The 16,263-nt window shown below is 42.9% G+C and overlaps 1 protein-coding gene and 1 long non-coding RNA gene across 2 annotated transcripts; both read left to right on the top strand.

Moving 5' to 3' along the window:
* The first annotated feature begins 3,446 nt into the window (after positions 1-3,446).
* Positions 3,447-10,016, top strand: LOC111254687 (uncharacterized). Its single transcript, XM_022815794.2, has 3 exons — positions 3,447-4,344; positions 5,593-5,961; positions 6,258-10,016. The coding sequence occupies exons 1-3, from the start codon at positions 4,339-4,341 to the stop codon at positions 7,752-7,754; spliced, it is 1,872 nt and encodes a 623-aa protein (XP_022671529.1). The 5' UTR covers positions 3,447-4,338; the 3' UTR covers positions 7,755-10,016.
* Positions 10,017-12,123: 2,107 nt separating this feature from the next.
* On the top strand, positions 12,124-15,708 carry LOC147754545 (uncharacterized). Its single transcript, XR_015317975.1, has 2 exons — positions 12,124-12,917; positions 13,365-15,708. It is a non-coding gene; the product is annotated as an uncharacterized LOC147754545 (long non-coding RNA).
* Positions 15,709-16,263: the final 555 nt, after the last annotated feature.

Raw genomic sequence — 16,263 nt, 5'->3', positions numbered from 1 at the left:
GTTGCCCCTTTAAGATGGGGCAAACCGAATTTCAGTCGGTTATGACTAGCTTGACTAGTCGGTTGGACTAATTAGATGACAATGTTCTATATCTGATCAAATCTCCACTGGAGAGCCACATTACGTAGTAGAGGGTATTAAATTGAATCGACCTAGAAATACAAGAAAACAATAGCACGGGTTGCCAGATCTGAGGGTTAACGAACAGCGTGTATAACGTAGGTAATGGACAAGCAAAATCAGCGATAAATTTAGGCACTTGTTCATATTTTATCTCGATAATATCAGTAATCAGATGACTCTTGATACTGATCCTGAAGGTCTTCGAACTGGAAAACAGTTTTCCGATATTTCTGTTAAATTTAATCTTAGACGTATCGTACGGGACGTGGCGTATCATTTTCGCTATACCTGCTTAATTGTATGTTAGCATTTTTGTCGGGATATACTTCAACATTTCAATTTTTTTTATCATTTTCCATTAGATGTTGTCTTGCGGAGCAAACTTCTCAACTAGGCGATGTAGAGCTAGGCATATTGTTCCTCCATTAAACTGAAAGGACCGCTAGATAGAACAGCCGTTAAGAGAATTGTTGTTGTCTTAACTTCATTTTATTCATGTCATCGTGTATACAGATTGCGATCGATTTCGGTTGTGTCTAAGGGTCGTTGGCCAGCAAAAAGTAAAAAAGAATAGAATCCCGATTCGAACTGGACGTATATGCATAAACATACAGAAAACAAAATTATTAAAAGTACCGCTATTTTCGACGGCTTCCACATGTTCGAAATCAGCGAGATCATCGATGCCAATTTACTTTGTTGTACTGATGGATTGCGTAGCTAATTTGAATCAATCACTCTATTCCCATGTCGCCATATTTGTGAACTCAGCCTTTAGATGGTTTACCTGTTCAGCTGACAATGCAACCATCTGAAATATATGACGATATCCGTTAGCATTGTACGTATTTTGCTAACACTATAGTCCTTAAGCGTTTGCTAGATCTGTGCATGACTCTGTGATGATGAGCTCTAGACCTACCTCGAACTAGTAAAATAATCAGAGAACGATTTTCAACAAATGTCATTTATTTTCTGATTAGAAGTACGTAACGTACACGCGTATGGCCGGGCTATATGGCTTCTTTTAATACTCCGGCTAAGCCACTCGTTGAAAGTGATGTTAAGTAATACCAAGTGCCTAGAACAACCCAGAAACCACATGCAAGTCGTAATAGGAATGGGTAAGGACAGGCCTATACCGTCGGAGGTTAACGGTTTACATAAACCTCAATGTAATATACGTAACAGCGATGGCGAACAGAGAGGCCCGGCCTTATCTTAAGCTCTACCTACTTTTTTTTCTCTACAAAAGAACACGACGCGAGCCGTCCACTTTGATCAACACATATTACAAAGGCATTTTTTGCGCCACGTGTTTAATAGACGACACCATTGGCTGTTTCTCCATCGTGAAGATGATCAAGTAAGATTTCAGTAAGAAATGAAGGTAGAGATCAATGGTTGCCTGGCCTCGTTTCACGTGATTCCCTTTTCCTGACCCATGTCTCTCTCTAGTTCCCGCTCATGTCTTATTCTTCCGCCTGGCTGTTCGTCGGCATGACAACTGTATCTACATCCGTTAGAATGAACAAGGAGGCTCTTCTTTGCGTGGTTGAAGATGCCGACGAGACGGGTTGACTCAATGAGCTGACTCTCTACATGAATCCGATCAATGTAAAAAAGAAGAAAAAACAAAATATGAGAACAAACAGAGAGCCGATAACGTACTTTCTCCTTTATTTTATCGAAGGTTATATGCATCAAATAAGTCGCTGCGGTGGCCTCCAGTTGAAAGGCCTGCTTGAACGCCTAGACTTTGCTGCTACAGGTTCGCATCTTACGCCTACATATGCACTACGCAATGTCGTACAGAAAGAAAGCTATATGTACATATGTCGAACAGCAGAAAAAAGAATTAAGTCAAACTTATATTTTCCTTAAAATGGAGGTGATGATGATGTCTCTCTCTTTTAGCCCGTTAGTGATACACCGGGCGGGTTGTTACGCGATTTGGCAAGAAAAAGCAACCCGTCGAGTGACTGTCATGCCAACTATAGATGCCTGTAGAAAAGCACATGGAGAAAGAGTATAGGCGTCTCCGGCGTCGTCTAAACATTTACCTCAACCTGTGATGATCTCACTGACTATAGAAGTCATAATGAAGCGAATGCTTGTGATCATCGATTGCGTTGGAGGGAAGACAAGCCAGCCGTCATCTTGTTATCATTGTCCGTCCACACATTCATCAGCCTGATGGCTCTAGTGATGTTGATGTTGTTGACGATGACATCCCGGCTTCTCCTTGTGCACTTTCTAGTAAATACCTGCTGATACAGCAGCTCCTTTTGCTGACGGTTTCGCTGAGAGTTGGCCCGTTTACGAATCTGCGGGTCCGTTTTGGAACTGTTTCTTGTCGCGAAATAGATTTCCTCGTTCTCTCCTGTCCTAACTATCATATGTACCTAAGTGGATAAAGTTTAGAGTAAGCAAGGAGGAAGAAGAGTAGCGAACGGCATCTTGGCCTCTATCGACAAAATGCACCCTGTGGACAGAACCTGGTCCAGCAGGTCATTTCTGGATTGCTGGGATACGCCAATGTGTTGGGTGCAGGGGAAGACCTGACTGAGATTATGACCAGCAGCAGCGACAACTGCGGTTTGAGTTAGAAAGAAAAGGGGCGACATTTCTAGAATTTTCATATGAACCAACAAACGAAGGAAGGCCTTTTCCTTGTGTTTCAAAGTAAACCTAGGGCGATTATTTTTCCCTTAGCGTCATAGCTTTGCTTGTTCTGATTATGGTGGATTTTCGTTTCTCTCACTGCTATTGTGATTCCTCCAGACAGGCCGAAGCGTGATTATTCTCTTTTACCACAACAGATTTACGCTTAAGTAACTTTATCATCAGGGCTAAACTCGACCGGCCAAGGGGTGGCCTCTTACATTTCATCAGCATCTTTCATCCGCGTCGACATTTCGCCGCGCCTCTCCCTCGTTTTGTTGTGTACACTATTGTGGCGACATAGCGTGCTTTTTAGCATCACCACAGCGGCATCGACGAGCGAACAAACTCAGGGATGTCTGCCGCTTTTCCAACGGTATAGCGAAAAAATGGCGAACAATTTTGATGAGTGGTCACTTTACGTAGATCGGCTGACGGGATTCTCCTGGCTGGCTGACTAGCGCTCTCGTCGTATGCATCAAGCAGACTAAGACTAAAAATAAAAGGAGCCTGCAGGACCTGCGTTAGTCTAGCAGCATCTCAACATCGACAAAGGCGGAAGACTCTGCTTCTCACTAAAAAAAAGCAGTTCGTTTCAACGATTTTTGTCCCGTTTTCTTTCTCTCCTTCCAATTTGTCTCTGCTGGCTGTCTGATTCGAAGTCTTCCGAACTCGGAGCAGTGCGAAGGCAGTTGCGGCGATCTGGAAAGAGAATCCACACTAACTCGCCTAACCGGGTCTAAAAACTAAAGGAAGCAGCGGAACAAGAGGAAAAGCTGCGGATAGCAAATGCCAACATCAGTGAGTTGGTCCAACTATCAATTCATTTATCTTTATTGTAGCCGATTGTAAACTATCTATATGATTTGGTGCTTCTGTATCACTAACAGCAAGCTGCATTTTCAATTATCGCAACCCTAAGTCACCTAAACGATGGCGCGACCGCTCATTTTCAACGGACCCGGGAGTAATTGAGTATCCGGCTTATAAACGCAGTCCATCCGTCCGCCAGTCGCGACGCCAGAACAACCCCCGACGGGGGTGGGACACGCGCCCTCGCCACTTTGGGAGAGGACGACGCAAACTGTCGTCCTTAGTCAAAAGCAAAGAGCCTGCCAACGGTCGTTCAGATATAGAGCTGGACGCAGGTCGTAGTGCGGGCGGTACGACGACGTCGTCAATAGCGTGGCAAGATATTGTGTGTGTATGTGAACGTGAACCATGATCTCCACCGGGAGCTTCCTAAGGAATACAATAAAGTGACATTGCTAGTAGTTGAATTTGTTTTCTACTAAAAAACGGTGTGCCATTAAAAGCGTCGGAGAAACAATCCAAAATTGTTTGAGGCTGACTGAAAAACTCGTGTGTGTCAAATTGTTTATTGCGCATGGAAGTGGCAATCATTATTCATGATTTGCTTTGGACGTTTCATCTACAGATTATATGCTTACTAAGCTGTGCCGTTTACGGATACTACGACGTGGTTGTTACTCAGAATCTTCCATTCTTTTTGCGGCACGTTCCTGATTCCGTCTCTACATCACAGGCACAATGAAAGTACGTATTTTTTTTTATTAGCACGCTTATACTGATTTGCCAAACGTAGGACGCGTTATATGATATCTGTGATTAGTACATACTGACTGAGTCAAGGTAGACAGCAACATCTTAATAATCTTAGCTTAATTTTCCCTATTTTTTTTTGCTGCCATATTATTTGTCCGATGACAGGCTATTGAAAACAATAGGTACTTATTCCGTTCATGCAGCTGTTATAATTGGGTCATCGTTGTTATAATAAATAATCTGCCGACTATGCTCGTGTGTTTAATAACTATGGTAAACAATTTGAGACGCTAATGTAAAGTAATACAGCAAATACCTATTCACTTGTACAAACGCCGAGTCGTCACAAGCATCGTCAGCTTCATAGACAAACAGCAAATTCATACCCGTCGAGGTTCGTTGACTTTGAAAGAGATAAATTCAGTAGGAGCGTAAATTCAGTACCTTTCCTAGCGTTGGATCGGGGCTCGGTGCACATACATTGTCAGAATCACGAAATCGTCACCGATGCTGAACGTCATCTTGGCTTGTTTTTCTATCATTCGCCAACAAACGATCTGACCATTCATTCTCCAGTGTCGTTTTTGTTCCGGTGTGCTTCACCAGCTGATGTCCGGCCTACGTGTTCGTCCACGACTGGGCACGAAAACATTATGCGAGACTCCACCTCACTAGCCTGCCTTCAGACTGCCGTCGAATCAAGCACCTACATTATCTGGCAATCTGTCTATGAAATAGTGTTGTTTATTTGGGTGTTCTCTCTTTATGGGTTGGTCCATGTCCTAGGTATGTTCTAGGCTACCTGTTTTGCCACGGACTGTGGGCCTCTCACTCTTATGCCTCGATTCGAAATCTTAATTCTAGATTGGTTGTCATTGTACTCTACATGGTCCACAGTGCCATCTGTCGCCGTGTCATTTTAATGAGATGCAGATATCCCTCACGAAATATACACACGTCCATAGGTTTCCACTGAACTCTAGGTATTGCTAGGAGTTATACAGAATGACCGTAGCAGCCACTCCTGTGAATCTGTTTCGTTATTGTTTTTTTGCGATGATTCATATTTTCCACAGTGTATCTCAGTCCTAGCTGATCACGGCTAAACAAATTCATAGGGCTATTGTCGTAGTGGAGCAACCCGATGGGTCGCATTAGTTAGCTTAGCATTTTCTTGGGATTCTTCTTGGCCATTAGTAATGCTTAACCGTTGACTGCTTCGTCTTGTCTTATTTACAGCTGCCTTTGGTTTCCTTATTCGTGGTGGGACTTGCCCCACTTACACAAAGCACTCGCTGGTCAACATTCTGTCCCGCACGTTGTCATTGCAATGATGTCGATTATACCGTCAGCTGTGCAGATGCTGGGTTTGAGGTAGTGCCTCTCACGCTTAACCCAATGATCAAGGAAATTACGTTACCCCGAAATAATATTGTTAGCATCGACTCAGCGTTCGGAGTATACGCTCACATGGAGGCGCTTGACGTAAGCTTTAATAAGATCGCCAAACTTGGTTCGAAGGGTCTCGAACTAAAGGAGTTACGCCGGTTGGACATTAGCTATAACCTCATCACCATGGTCGAAAAAGACGCCTTTGAAGGTCTCGAGGTACGTATGATGGAAGCACTCTGTGTTAACATTTGATACAGCTATTTTTTCAATCGACTGAAATTTGACTTTTTATTGACAGGACTACTACTATCTAGAGTCGTTAATACTCGACTTCGTACTTTTGGCAGTCAAATCTTCTATCTTGGAATATCTAAATAGATTGAGTTCTCGAATATCCTTGGCTTATCAGTAAAGCTAACTAAAGGTGCAGCGTTTTGTTGAGGCCTACGATCAGGAAACTCTATTCCAATATCAATTCTCTGACCAAACCGCGCACCACCCGTTGCTTGCAGAGTTTGACTCATCTTATCCTGAAGAAAAACAGCATTGCCGAGCTGACATCAAACGTGTTCACGCCTCTACACAAGCTAAAAGTTCTTGATCTGTCTCACAACAAGATATCCTCGGTCAGTTCAGGAGCTTTCCATGGACTTACTAATCTTGAGCGACTGGTCTTGCGTTCAAACGCACTGCGCCACATCCCGAGCGATTCATTCACCTACATCTCGACGCTCCGAGCTCTCGATCTCGGATCGAACGCTCTGTCGATGGTTGAGGAAAGTGCTTTCTATCATCTTAATCAGCTGGAGGAGCTACTCCTCGACCAGTGCGCGCTGTCACAAATTCATGCCGATGCGTTCGTCGGTGTCGCCAGTTTGAAGAAGCTGAACGTGCAGAACAATAACTTACTCGTTTTCCCACGCGCAATTTCGAGGCTCACTGAGCTTGAGGAGCTAAACGTTGGCGGGAACCTCATGCCGAAGATTTCGACGAACGATCTTAAACATCTGCGAAAACTGAAGCGTTTGCATCTTACCCGTTCCGAGAATCTCGAACGCATCGAAGAAGATGTCTTCCGTCACACACCTGAGCTCGAAGAACTCTGGATGGAGTTCAATATGCAGCTGGAGCATCTGCCGTCGACACTGCTTAATCACCTACGTCAGCTGCGAAAGGTCAGCTTGCGTGGCAACGACCTCAAGTACATTCATCCTGAACTTTTGCCCGTGGATCAACTCGAGTCGTTTGACGTGACGAAGAACCCCCTAGTGTGCAATTGTTCCCTGACCTGGCTTTGGCGCCATATGGCGCAGAAACCACACGCGTACCATAACAGTTCTGCAGTCCGCTGTCACGGACCGCCACATCTCCACATGGATTTCCTTAAAAGCCTCAGCGATGTCCAACTCAATTGTGAGGGTGAGTCTGGTAGAGGTATTCTGGCTGTCACCTTCACCTCGCTGGCCGTTTTCGTCTTGGTCTCCGTCGTGTTGTTCCTGACGTGGCGGCGACGAATCAGCGATGCTAGGACCGGCACGATCATTAAAGACCTTGACACTTCACCAGTCAAGTACGCTTCTTACGACAACCACAAATACCCGTACATCATTCAACCTCATGCATACACAACGTTACAAGCACACCATCCAATCGCGCAGGCGTTGTCGGTAGGCCCTGGCAATGGTCTTCCTCTCGAACCGTCCTACGCTACCCTCAACCCGAACGCTCTGCAGAGCTATTTAATGAGTCTGAACGGTGCTCTTCCAGTAGACACAGGAAACCGCGCGTACCAGATCCTATCCTGTCATACCATATCATCGCGAACCCCATCTGATCCGGGCTACGAAACGATCGGCCGATTCTCCGACCAATGCCTGTCACAGCAATCTCAACAGCTCCTGCACCATCAGTTGCAGGGGCAACAAACGTTACAACAACAGCAACAAGAGGGTCAATTGCCTAAACATCAATCACAACCATCTACCTACCATAGTCTCATCTACGTCTAAAAACGGAGATAGTATAACTACAGGGTTCATATGGCAAAGTTGATAATAACGATCTGCCGTATGGCGGATCGACCGCACACGAAAAAAGCACATTCAAGTCAAAATAAAAGAAGAAGAAATGTGGAGTGCACTCTGTAAGGGTTAAAGCATATATGCTTTTGACACCAGTTAGTAAACTTGTCTTACTTTGTAATCCAAAATGTATTGCGTTTAGTTCAAATGTATAGATTCATGTAAATATATTATTATTAATAACAAGAGAAATCCATGGAGATGAAACGAACGGTGACATTAAACTCTTCCTACAAAATCAAAGCAGAACACGGAACAGGCCCATACAAAGAGAAGGATTGTTGAACGGTATGATCGGCGACGCAACAACCAGCTTCGGGAGAAAGGACACAGACTTATTACCCGTTGTTTTTTGGCTTAGCTGTAGAAAATAAAAACACACTAACATATAGCTAGCTGGGCTACATACACACCACGACAGGTAAAGCAGTATTTTCCAATGTTGTACTATATGTTACTTCTATTACTAAACTGTGGGAAATGCTCGGCTGAAGCAAGTGGGTTGGTTGAAATAGTAAAGGAATAAAAAAAAATACAAAGTCAACGAATGCACGAAGCCCAACAACTGGATAAGCTACACATGCAAAACGGACTACCATGCAACAGACAAAGAAATATACACTTCTTATATATACCGCGCTTATATAATGTAATAATGGCCGATGAAACAATTGTTATTTATAAAAGGTAGTATTAATGCTTAACATTATAATATTATGAAGATAGTAAGCTATCTCAAGGTTGTTAGTGACCGATAACCAGGCCGCATTGAGAGATAATGTAATTTTGTTAAGTTCGCTAAAACCTTGAAATACTATATTGTGATTCTAAAGGAAAATGTGTATGATATATTATTTACAACATTACTTTGGCCTGATTTTTCTGTCATTGATAACAGAAAGATTAGCAGATCTCGTTGTTATATATTAGAGTTAACTGCAGCAGCTGCTGTGACGAAACAGCAACACGAACTGTTAATTATCGGTTTACGGATATGTCTGGTCGATAGAGACAATGACGATGTACCAGTGATGATCTCTGTGATTTTGAAGAGACGACAGTATCCAGTGGAACGAAATGGAAGAACGTGATGATAAGAATAGTTTTGGAAGTTGAGGTTTTTTTTTCATATGTATAGCACTAGTTGTTATTTATGCTTTGCGAACAAGTTCTCGGAATCACCTATTTTTGGTCAAAGCATCGGCAATTTGCTTCCCTCAGGAGGCTAACCGGAGTAGGTCTGGACTTACCTAGGGTTTTGCCAACAGACGTGTGAAATAGCAAGCAGCATTCAGCCTTCCTAGTAATAACCCGATGTTCCTTAATTTCTCCTCTATTACATTTTCTATTTTCCAGAATATTAATGTTTGTTGATGATTTCTTCCAACTCTAAGATTTGGACCACGGTAATAGCATGCTTGTTAGTTGTGGTTAGCTTAGGAACACACTCAAAGAGATGCGCATTAACCACTTAAATTACGTCGTTCCTTAAAGTAATCGAGGTTAATGGGTGGGGGGGGGGTGGGGGGTAATGAAGGAAATAAAACGCACGAAAAACAAGTATCATACTTAAGAGCGTTAGCTCTTCTCCAGACGCCAGGGGTACGGAAGCAGGTGTAATACTATTGCTGTAACACGCTGATCGTCAGACTAATGTACGATTTCTATTAGGTGACGCCGAACCCAAACAAAACCCCTTTGCTGTAGCATTGACATTATAAAAGCTATTGAACCATAGAAGCTCACCAAGCGACTACAGAAAACGAGCACAAGATAATGACAAATGAAGCATGGCAAAATTAGACGGATATTTACCGCAATGGTTCGAGCGTGAGAAGCTCGAACAAACATAGAAAGACAAAGAACACAGTGACGCTATCGATTTGAACTCACTAGTTAATTATATGATGCTAGAGCGGTGAAGATGTCTAGAGCTGGAGGAACTCGATTGGCAACATGAGTAGCAATGGATGTTAGAGTGGTGGTAGATATGTAATAGACATGAATACACAGCATATGATTAATATAATGTTGCTTTATGTATGCGCTGAAAGCGGTGGAAAAGTGGAAAAGAAAAGAGAAGAGTAAGAATAAATGCGATATTTGATGACCTTACTGTGGCTGTTGGCGTTACCTACGTGACGCAACGGCATGCACCAGAAGGACGACAAAACTATTTTGCTAGACGTACCTGATGTGTTTTCTGATGATCATATTTAGATATTAGTCTTCTTTCTCTTATGCCTTTTACTGTTGTTGTTATTATAGTTATTATTATCGTTATTATTCGATCATATTTAGGTGTCATTCTCTTGTTCAAACCGGCTGATAGAGATCGCTTATCCAGGGTTCGCAGCTGAGGATAGAATTTCTGTGACTGTGGTCGTTTCTATTTATGCCTTTTTTGCACGGCACCATCGATCCATACGTCTTTGTTTATATACGAGTGAGTGAGCCTTAGGAAACACCAAAAACACACATCTGGTACAGAGCCTCTGGACCTAGACAGTCCAGCCGGTGAAACATCTGATTGTGGACCTATAGCCATATAGTGAATAGTACGAACGAATCGAACATTTTTGATACGACTAGCGCAATTGTCATTCTAGGACACCTCTCTAAATCTCTACCATTCTGTTTTGACCGCAGGTGTGCAACTTGTATACAGGATGGGAGAAGCCATCCCTTTTTCATTCTCTTTTTATTTCGGAGATCATTAACAAACAACGGACCGAACACGCTCAGAGACCGTGAGGATTCCGGATTGGCAGGAAATCATGTATAAGACCAATGTCAGGTTAACTTGCCTTTTGTCTAGCTGGCCGCCTTTCGTGTCATTCTTTCCCATTCGTTCTCTCATGCTATCTTTTCTCGCGACTGCGCTGTTCACCTAAGTTAGGTCAGGGCGTGGCGGCTCAGTCTGACGACGGGATGACGGACAGCACGCTAGCTCCAGCTGTCTTCTATGCATCGCTCTCTCGTCCTGCTAAGCCTCGGCGTCGTCTTTTTGTTCTGTTAGGTCTGCCTGTCTATCCCGAAGGCATCATTCATGATCAACAAAAACAATACCACCATCGTTACCAAAGACCGTCGGACAAACTACGGTAGATAAGGATCCGCTTGACGGCAAGAGCGCCACAAGACATGTGGTATATCGTCAGTACACATGCACATAAACGTATAGCTATTGACAAAACGAGGGTGAGAAACAGCGACAAAAGAGGCAGTGTGGAAAACAGGAACGTACAGGAGAGAGACACGGCATCTTTGGAACATGCTGACCGTAACTGGGTGGCTTTGGTGTTGTTCTATCGGTATTACTGACGTCACCACCATTACAATGTGTCTCAAACAATCTGTTAGCTATAGGACTATGGCGGCAAAGGCTAGCAGAAATAGAGAACCAAGCTATCCTGCTGGGACAGAGATCCCCGCTGTCCTTCCCAGACCGGGTACAGCAGCATCGCTTCTGGCCTTTCAGTAAAGACTAGGCGGTAATGACAGCTTCTGTATATAGCCATTATGGGCCTATTTTCTATATAGTTGCGTGCCGTTCTATTTGTTGTTGTCATCGCTATAGTTCTGGTGTTGCCACTTCTACTCCGTTTGTCAGTTGTTGTTGTTGACATGATGCCTGATGCATGTGCTTCTTTTTCCTTCCTGGTTTTCTCGTATGCGCATGTTCGGAAGTCTGATATGGTATAGCTTGTTCTTCTTCTATAGCATTTTTCATCGCCCCCTGTTGGCGTCCAGCCTCTGTCCGTACTAACGCGATTTCCTTCCTGTTTCTCTCACTCTGTACTTTGGCCCAGTCCGTTTCACGATTACTATGACTAACTTTACAGATATCTTTTCCTTCGATGGTTTCAAAATGCCTCTACGTTCATTCATAGCGCAGACCGGCAGCAGTAACACTGACAAGATCAACGACAACCAGAACACTTCAGATATTTGTAGTAGCTAAGGGAATGCCGCAGCACGATGCTACTGTTGGCACCTTATCAGATTAATTTAAACCTTATCAAAACCTATTCTTATCTATGCTGATTCGATTTTAGCATTACCGGTATTGCTTGCGTTACCCTTAGAGACATTCTGTACTTGGATATGCGTATAGCTATTCAAGCGTATTGCTTTTTTGCTTCACATCGTTTGCTACTCACGCTACTAGTATTGATCACACGACACCGGGTATAATACAGTTACTGTGTTTTTTGATGCCGATGACTGAAGAAACTATTTCTGTTGTCTGTTCGCTAAGATCATTTGAACCTCTGTTTCAATAAGGGAGACACAGATAGATCTAGGGGCGTAAATAGCGTTTTGTGTAAGTCAACCGCGCCATCAATGAGTGGTAAGCGTAGAAATGCGACGCGGACGAGGGGCGTTGCCTACGCGCTCCCACCATCTCCCCCAGCTTTGGCTCAGCCATCACCCATCACAGTAGGTATCTATGTGGTTGTACCGGCTATACTATTCACTCAGTCACCCACTTAGGCTGAAAAAAGAAGGCAGCGAACGCTGGGTTTCGTTGCCTTTTCGTTATGTGCGCTCCGTGCGAAAGCGTTTTTGAGTTAAAGCATGGCCTGTAGATTCGTTCCTCCAATACATACGCTTCTGCTACAGCAGCACACATAGCCGCTAACAGGTACTTTTCTCTCTCTTGTTATCAATCGGCCGCCTTCTCTGTGTAACACATATAAAACAGCTTAGAACTAAGATGAAAAGTAATCTACGTCAGCCTACCAAACGTCGACCGTTGTCGAAGAGGAATCTCTCAGTCGCATTTCATATCTCCCGAGTTAATTCTCTAACGACAGGAAAACCGACGGGGGCAAGGAATACGACGACGATGTCTTAGACAGACTGGAATGTTACCGAGTCGTAATAGCATTTGTCGGATCTTTGGCGGGTAAAAACGGCGATCATGGGTGATATGCGCTTGGGATCTATTGCGTTGCTGTAAAGACTTTTTGTGACGTTTTCGAAATTCGGCAGCGGCACCAGTAGCCGATCGAAAGTGACGGACAAGTCAAGATCGACGTTATCCCTACGGGCTCCATTTGACTGGATGCTACATATGCGCTATACGTAAGTATGTGAATGTACAAAGCTACGGGTATTAAGGATGACAAAGGTTAAGGGTGAATTGTGTGATATCAGAGTAGAATTTCAACGGAGCGCAAAATGGAAGTTATGTGTCTTTTTGGCAATAGGCGCTCAAAAAACGTTATTCAGCATCTCATTGCGAGGAGACGGCCTCATTTTGATGGGTAATGGAGGAGCATTTAACCAACTGAAACATACCTGCTATCGCAACAGTTACTTTAAGTAACACGTAACAGTATGTGTTAGTTACGGTTTAAAATATACACCGAATGTTTATCGAACAAATCAACCTAGGTACATGTTTAAAATTTTTCCTCCGTAACTCCGATAACTTCAGGATAAGCCAACAAGTTTGATGTATAACCCTCTATATATATATATATATATATACACCGACTACAAATAGCAGGCCCTTCTGATCGTTTTCAGGAGCAGGAAGCTCAACTAGTTATTGGTGGAATGTATCAAACGGAATGCTATGAATGGATTACGTGTTTGACAGGTATAAAGCAATAGGAAACAATTTGCCGATAGATTTAAAAGCAGCAGCGGCACCACGAAGTGGACTCCAATCAGAACGACAGCGAATGTATTGTAGAATTGACTCAATATATTATTTCGAAGGGATTCCATCAAGAAAGATGTCTGCTAAAGGCAGCGTAAAGGGTGCCCTTCCAACATGTAAAGAAGCTTCTACTCCCTTAATGGCCAGTTGACTGGCAGTTGATCTTTGTCTCAGGGGACGGTTTCGTTCTATATCTAAGCGACTCTACTGGTTGACGCACTACGCAGTCAACCATCTGCTTTACTAATTGCTCCTGATACGTCCAGTACGGCAATCCCGCTCCTAGCCAGCGAGACACCATAATCTACTTAAGAATTACGTTTGGTATCGATTGATGCGTTCAAGTACGAGCTATATTTCTAAAATATAATTTGATGTTATAGGTTTTGCAAGTAACTCTTTTTCACAATATAGCATTGTCCCTAAGTCATTCATTTATATTTATTTACACCCTCTGACATCATAGTTTATAAGTTATTTTAGGGCAGATTGCTACCCCAATCAAATATTCTACGTCATCTTCAATTTTTTTGCCAATGAAACCGGAGCAGCTTACGCAGCTCAGTGCTTGCTATGATTTTCGTATCCTTTGTCCACGTTTTAGTAGAATTACGCCTTTCTCCTTCTGCCCACAAAGGCAAGAAAGGAGACTCGTTTTCACAAGACCTTTGACTAATAGATGGGCTAGAACTTTTGCATTTGCAACTCAAAGCTGAGTTAAGTCGTAAATAAAAGTTTCACTATGCAACATTTGTCGGGAAAGCGTATACAGCCATAGTGGTTTTATGAACGAAGCGTCAAGAAGAGCTCAAAGATCTTTTATTCAATATCGTGCTACTAGCGGCCATAATACAAGCTGTCAAATCGTTATAAACCGTGGAAACGCGGACTTGTTTTGCGAAAGGACAAAGGCGTAAGTCCGTCTCAATGGCAAAACCACTTGTTTCTACCGGCCAAACTATTGTACTTCTAAAACCGACTTCAGTTGCGGTGCTTGTAAGATCCTTGATATCTAAAAAGAAAAAAATGAGGTCAGAGGGCCTTATTTAATTGTTTCCTATTTAAATTTCACTTGGCCTCAGACGATCTTGGACGACCATGCGTTCCTCTTCTAAAGGATCGGTCTGTCATAATAAGAAGTATTACTACCAGATCTACTTTCTACGCGTGTCGAAAATGTCTACATGAGATTGCCCGGGTAGCTATATTACTGAAAGCAATATCGTTAGATTCTTTGTTTGCAAGGGCAAGCGTGTTCAGATATCGGGAGGGTTTGCTGGCACTTCGCCAACTCTATGGAGGAGGCATTGGCGTTGATTCTTGTACGTAGCTTTGCGTGTATTTCAAACATCGACTATTGTAACATATTAGGTCAACAGAAACCGACTGCGGTAACGGAAGCATCACGTAGAATGAGTGATGCTTTTCGTCGATATAGCAGACATTTAGAGTACTACTGATTTGCTCAAAGCTATATAATTTTAGCTCTATATTTCGGATTCATGAACAATACGATAGAGTATGACCTAATGCTTTCCCTAGGTACCAAAGCAGTAAAATTACTCATACTTCATTTACACTTCGTTGAGCTAAAATGCGAACCATTCGACAGTTAGATGATTCTTTCATCATGCCAATAGTCTCTGTTAATTTTATCGTAACAAAAAAGAAACGATCTGCAGTCGACCTATTACTTTGTGCGAGTAAAAAGAAACAGGATTTCCCTAGATGTTACAGCAGATTACATATTTTACAACATTTTATTATCTACTCGAGTCTTAAGAAAATCAGTCTTCTGGAATCAAAACAAATTGTTCACGTAAGCTGCCCTTTGTGCTGTGGTACGAAAGAGCTATGTGGTACTATGCTGCGTTTAAAGCTTGGATCAATTCGTGTTTTTTTCGGTCCAAGCGTATTGCGATCCGTAGCGTGGACGGGTTGAAGTAATCATAATGATTTCAGTGTCATATATAGCTAGAACACTGTGTGCCGCTAAATTCTACCTGACGTAGATAAAGGTGTAATTGTCCACTAACGTAAAAATATCCGTTTGACCCAATCATAGTCGTATATGATTTTTCTATTTAGAAGTATCCTAGTGGCGGTAGTTCTTGCAAGCCAAAATTAGATTCGCCATAGCTTACATACGACAAGACTTCTGAGCGGGCTGAATACTAAGATAAATAAATGCGTTCTATTAATACTAAAGCCTTTATTGTCTTTAATTTATTGAACTCGTGCAGGGTTCGAATGCGATTTACGAGCTCAAAATTAATAAAAATATATATATTTTTTTAATATCCGTAATCTCGTTATTCCAGTTCGATTTATGTGCCAGTATCAGAGGCGTCCTCACCATCTGCGTCTTTCTCCATGAACAATATCGAGCCGCCCGTACCCGATGCTTCAAGAATTTCCTTGTTTTCTGTCTAGCTGTTTCCTACCGTTCAGCAAACACCCTATCCTTCTCACAAAGGCTCCCAGGACGTGTCCTTTATTATTTCGATCAGGTGCTAGGCGAACGAAAGCAATACAATTATGTAGGGAACCGACATCCATAAAAAAGCTGCAGGGCTAGGAAATATCCGTTGGAACAAGCATAAACGTAGCAATACGAATAGTACAACAATATAAAGCAGTTGAAACGGTAGCGACTAAATGAGGGACGCGTTATGACGGATAAAAGGTGATCACAATCAAAGTGAAATAAGCGCCACGGTTGGTCTGGCAGCAGCAGGACAGCGTGTTTACTGCCGTGAGGAC

The sequence above is a fragment of the Varroa destructor genome, unplaced genomic scaffold, assembly GCF_002443255.2.
Source record: "Varroa destructor unplaced genomic scaffold, Vdes_3.0 BEIS01000007.1, whole genome shotgun sequence".
Taxonomy (NCBI): domain Eukaryota; kingdom Metazoa; phylum Arthropoda; class Arachnida; order Mesostigmata; family Varroidae; genus Varroa; species Varroa destructor.
This window is presented reverse-complemented; position numbering and strand designations above follow the sequence as displayed.

Bases quoted from the DNA above. Each gene is read 5' to 3' on its own strand.
- LOC111254687 (XM_022815794.2), top strand. The intron at 5,962-6,257 runs GTACGTATGATG...CGTTGCTTGCAG, and splicing joins ACGCCTTTGAAGGTCTCGAG to AGTTTGACTCATCTTATCCT.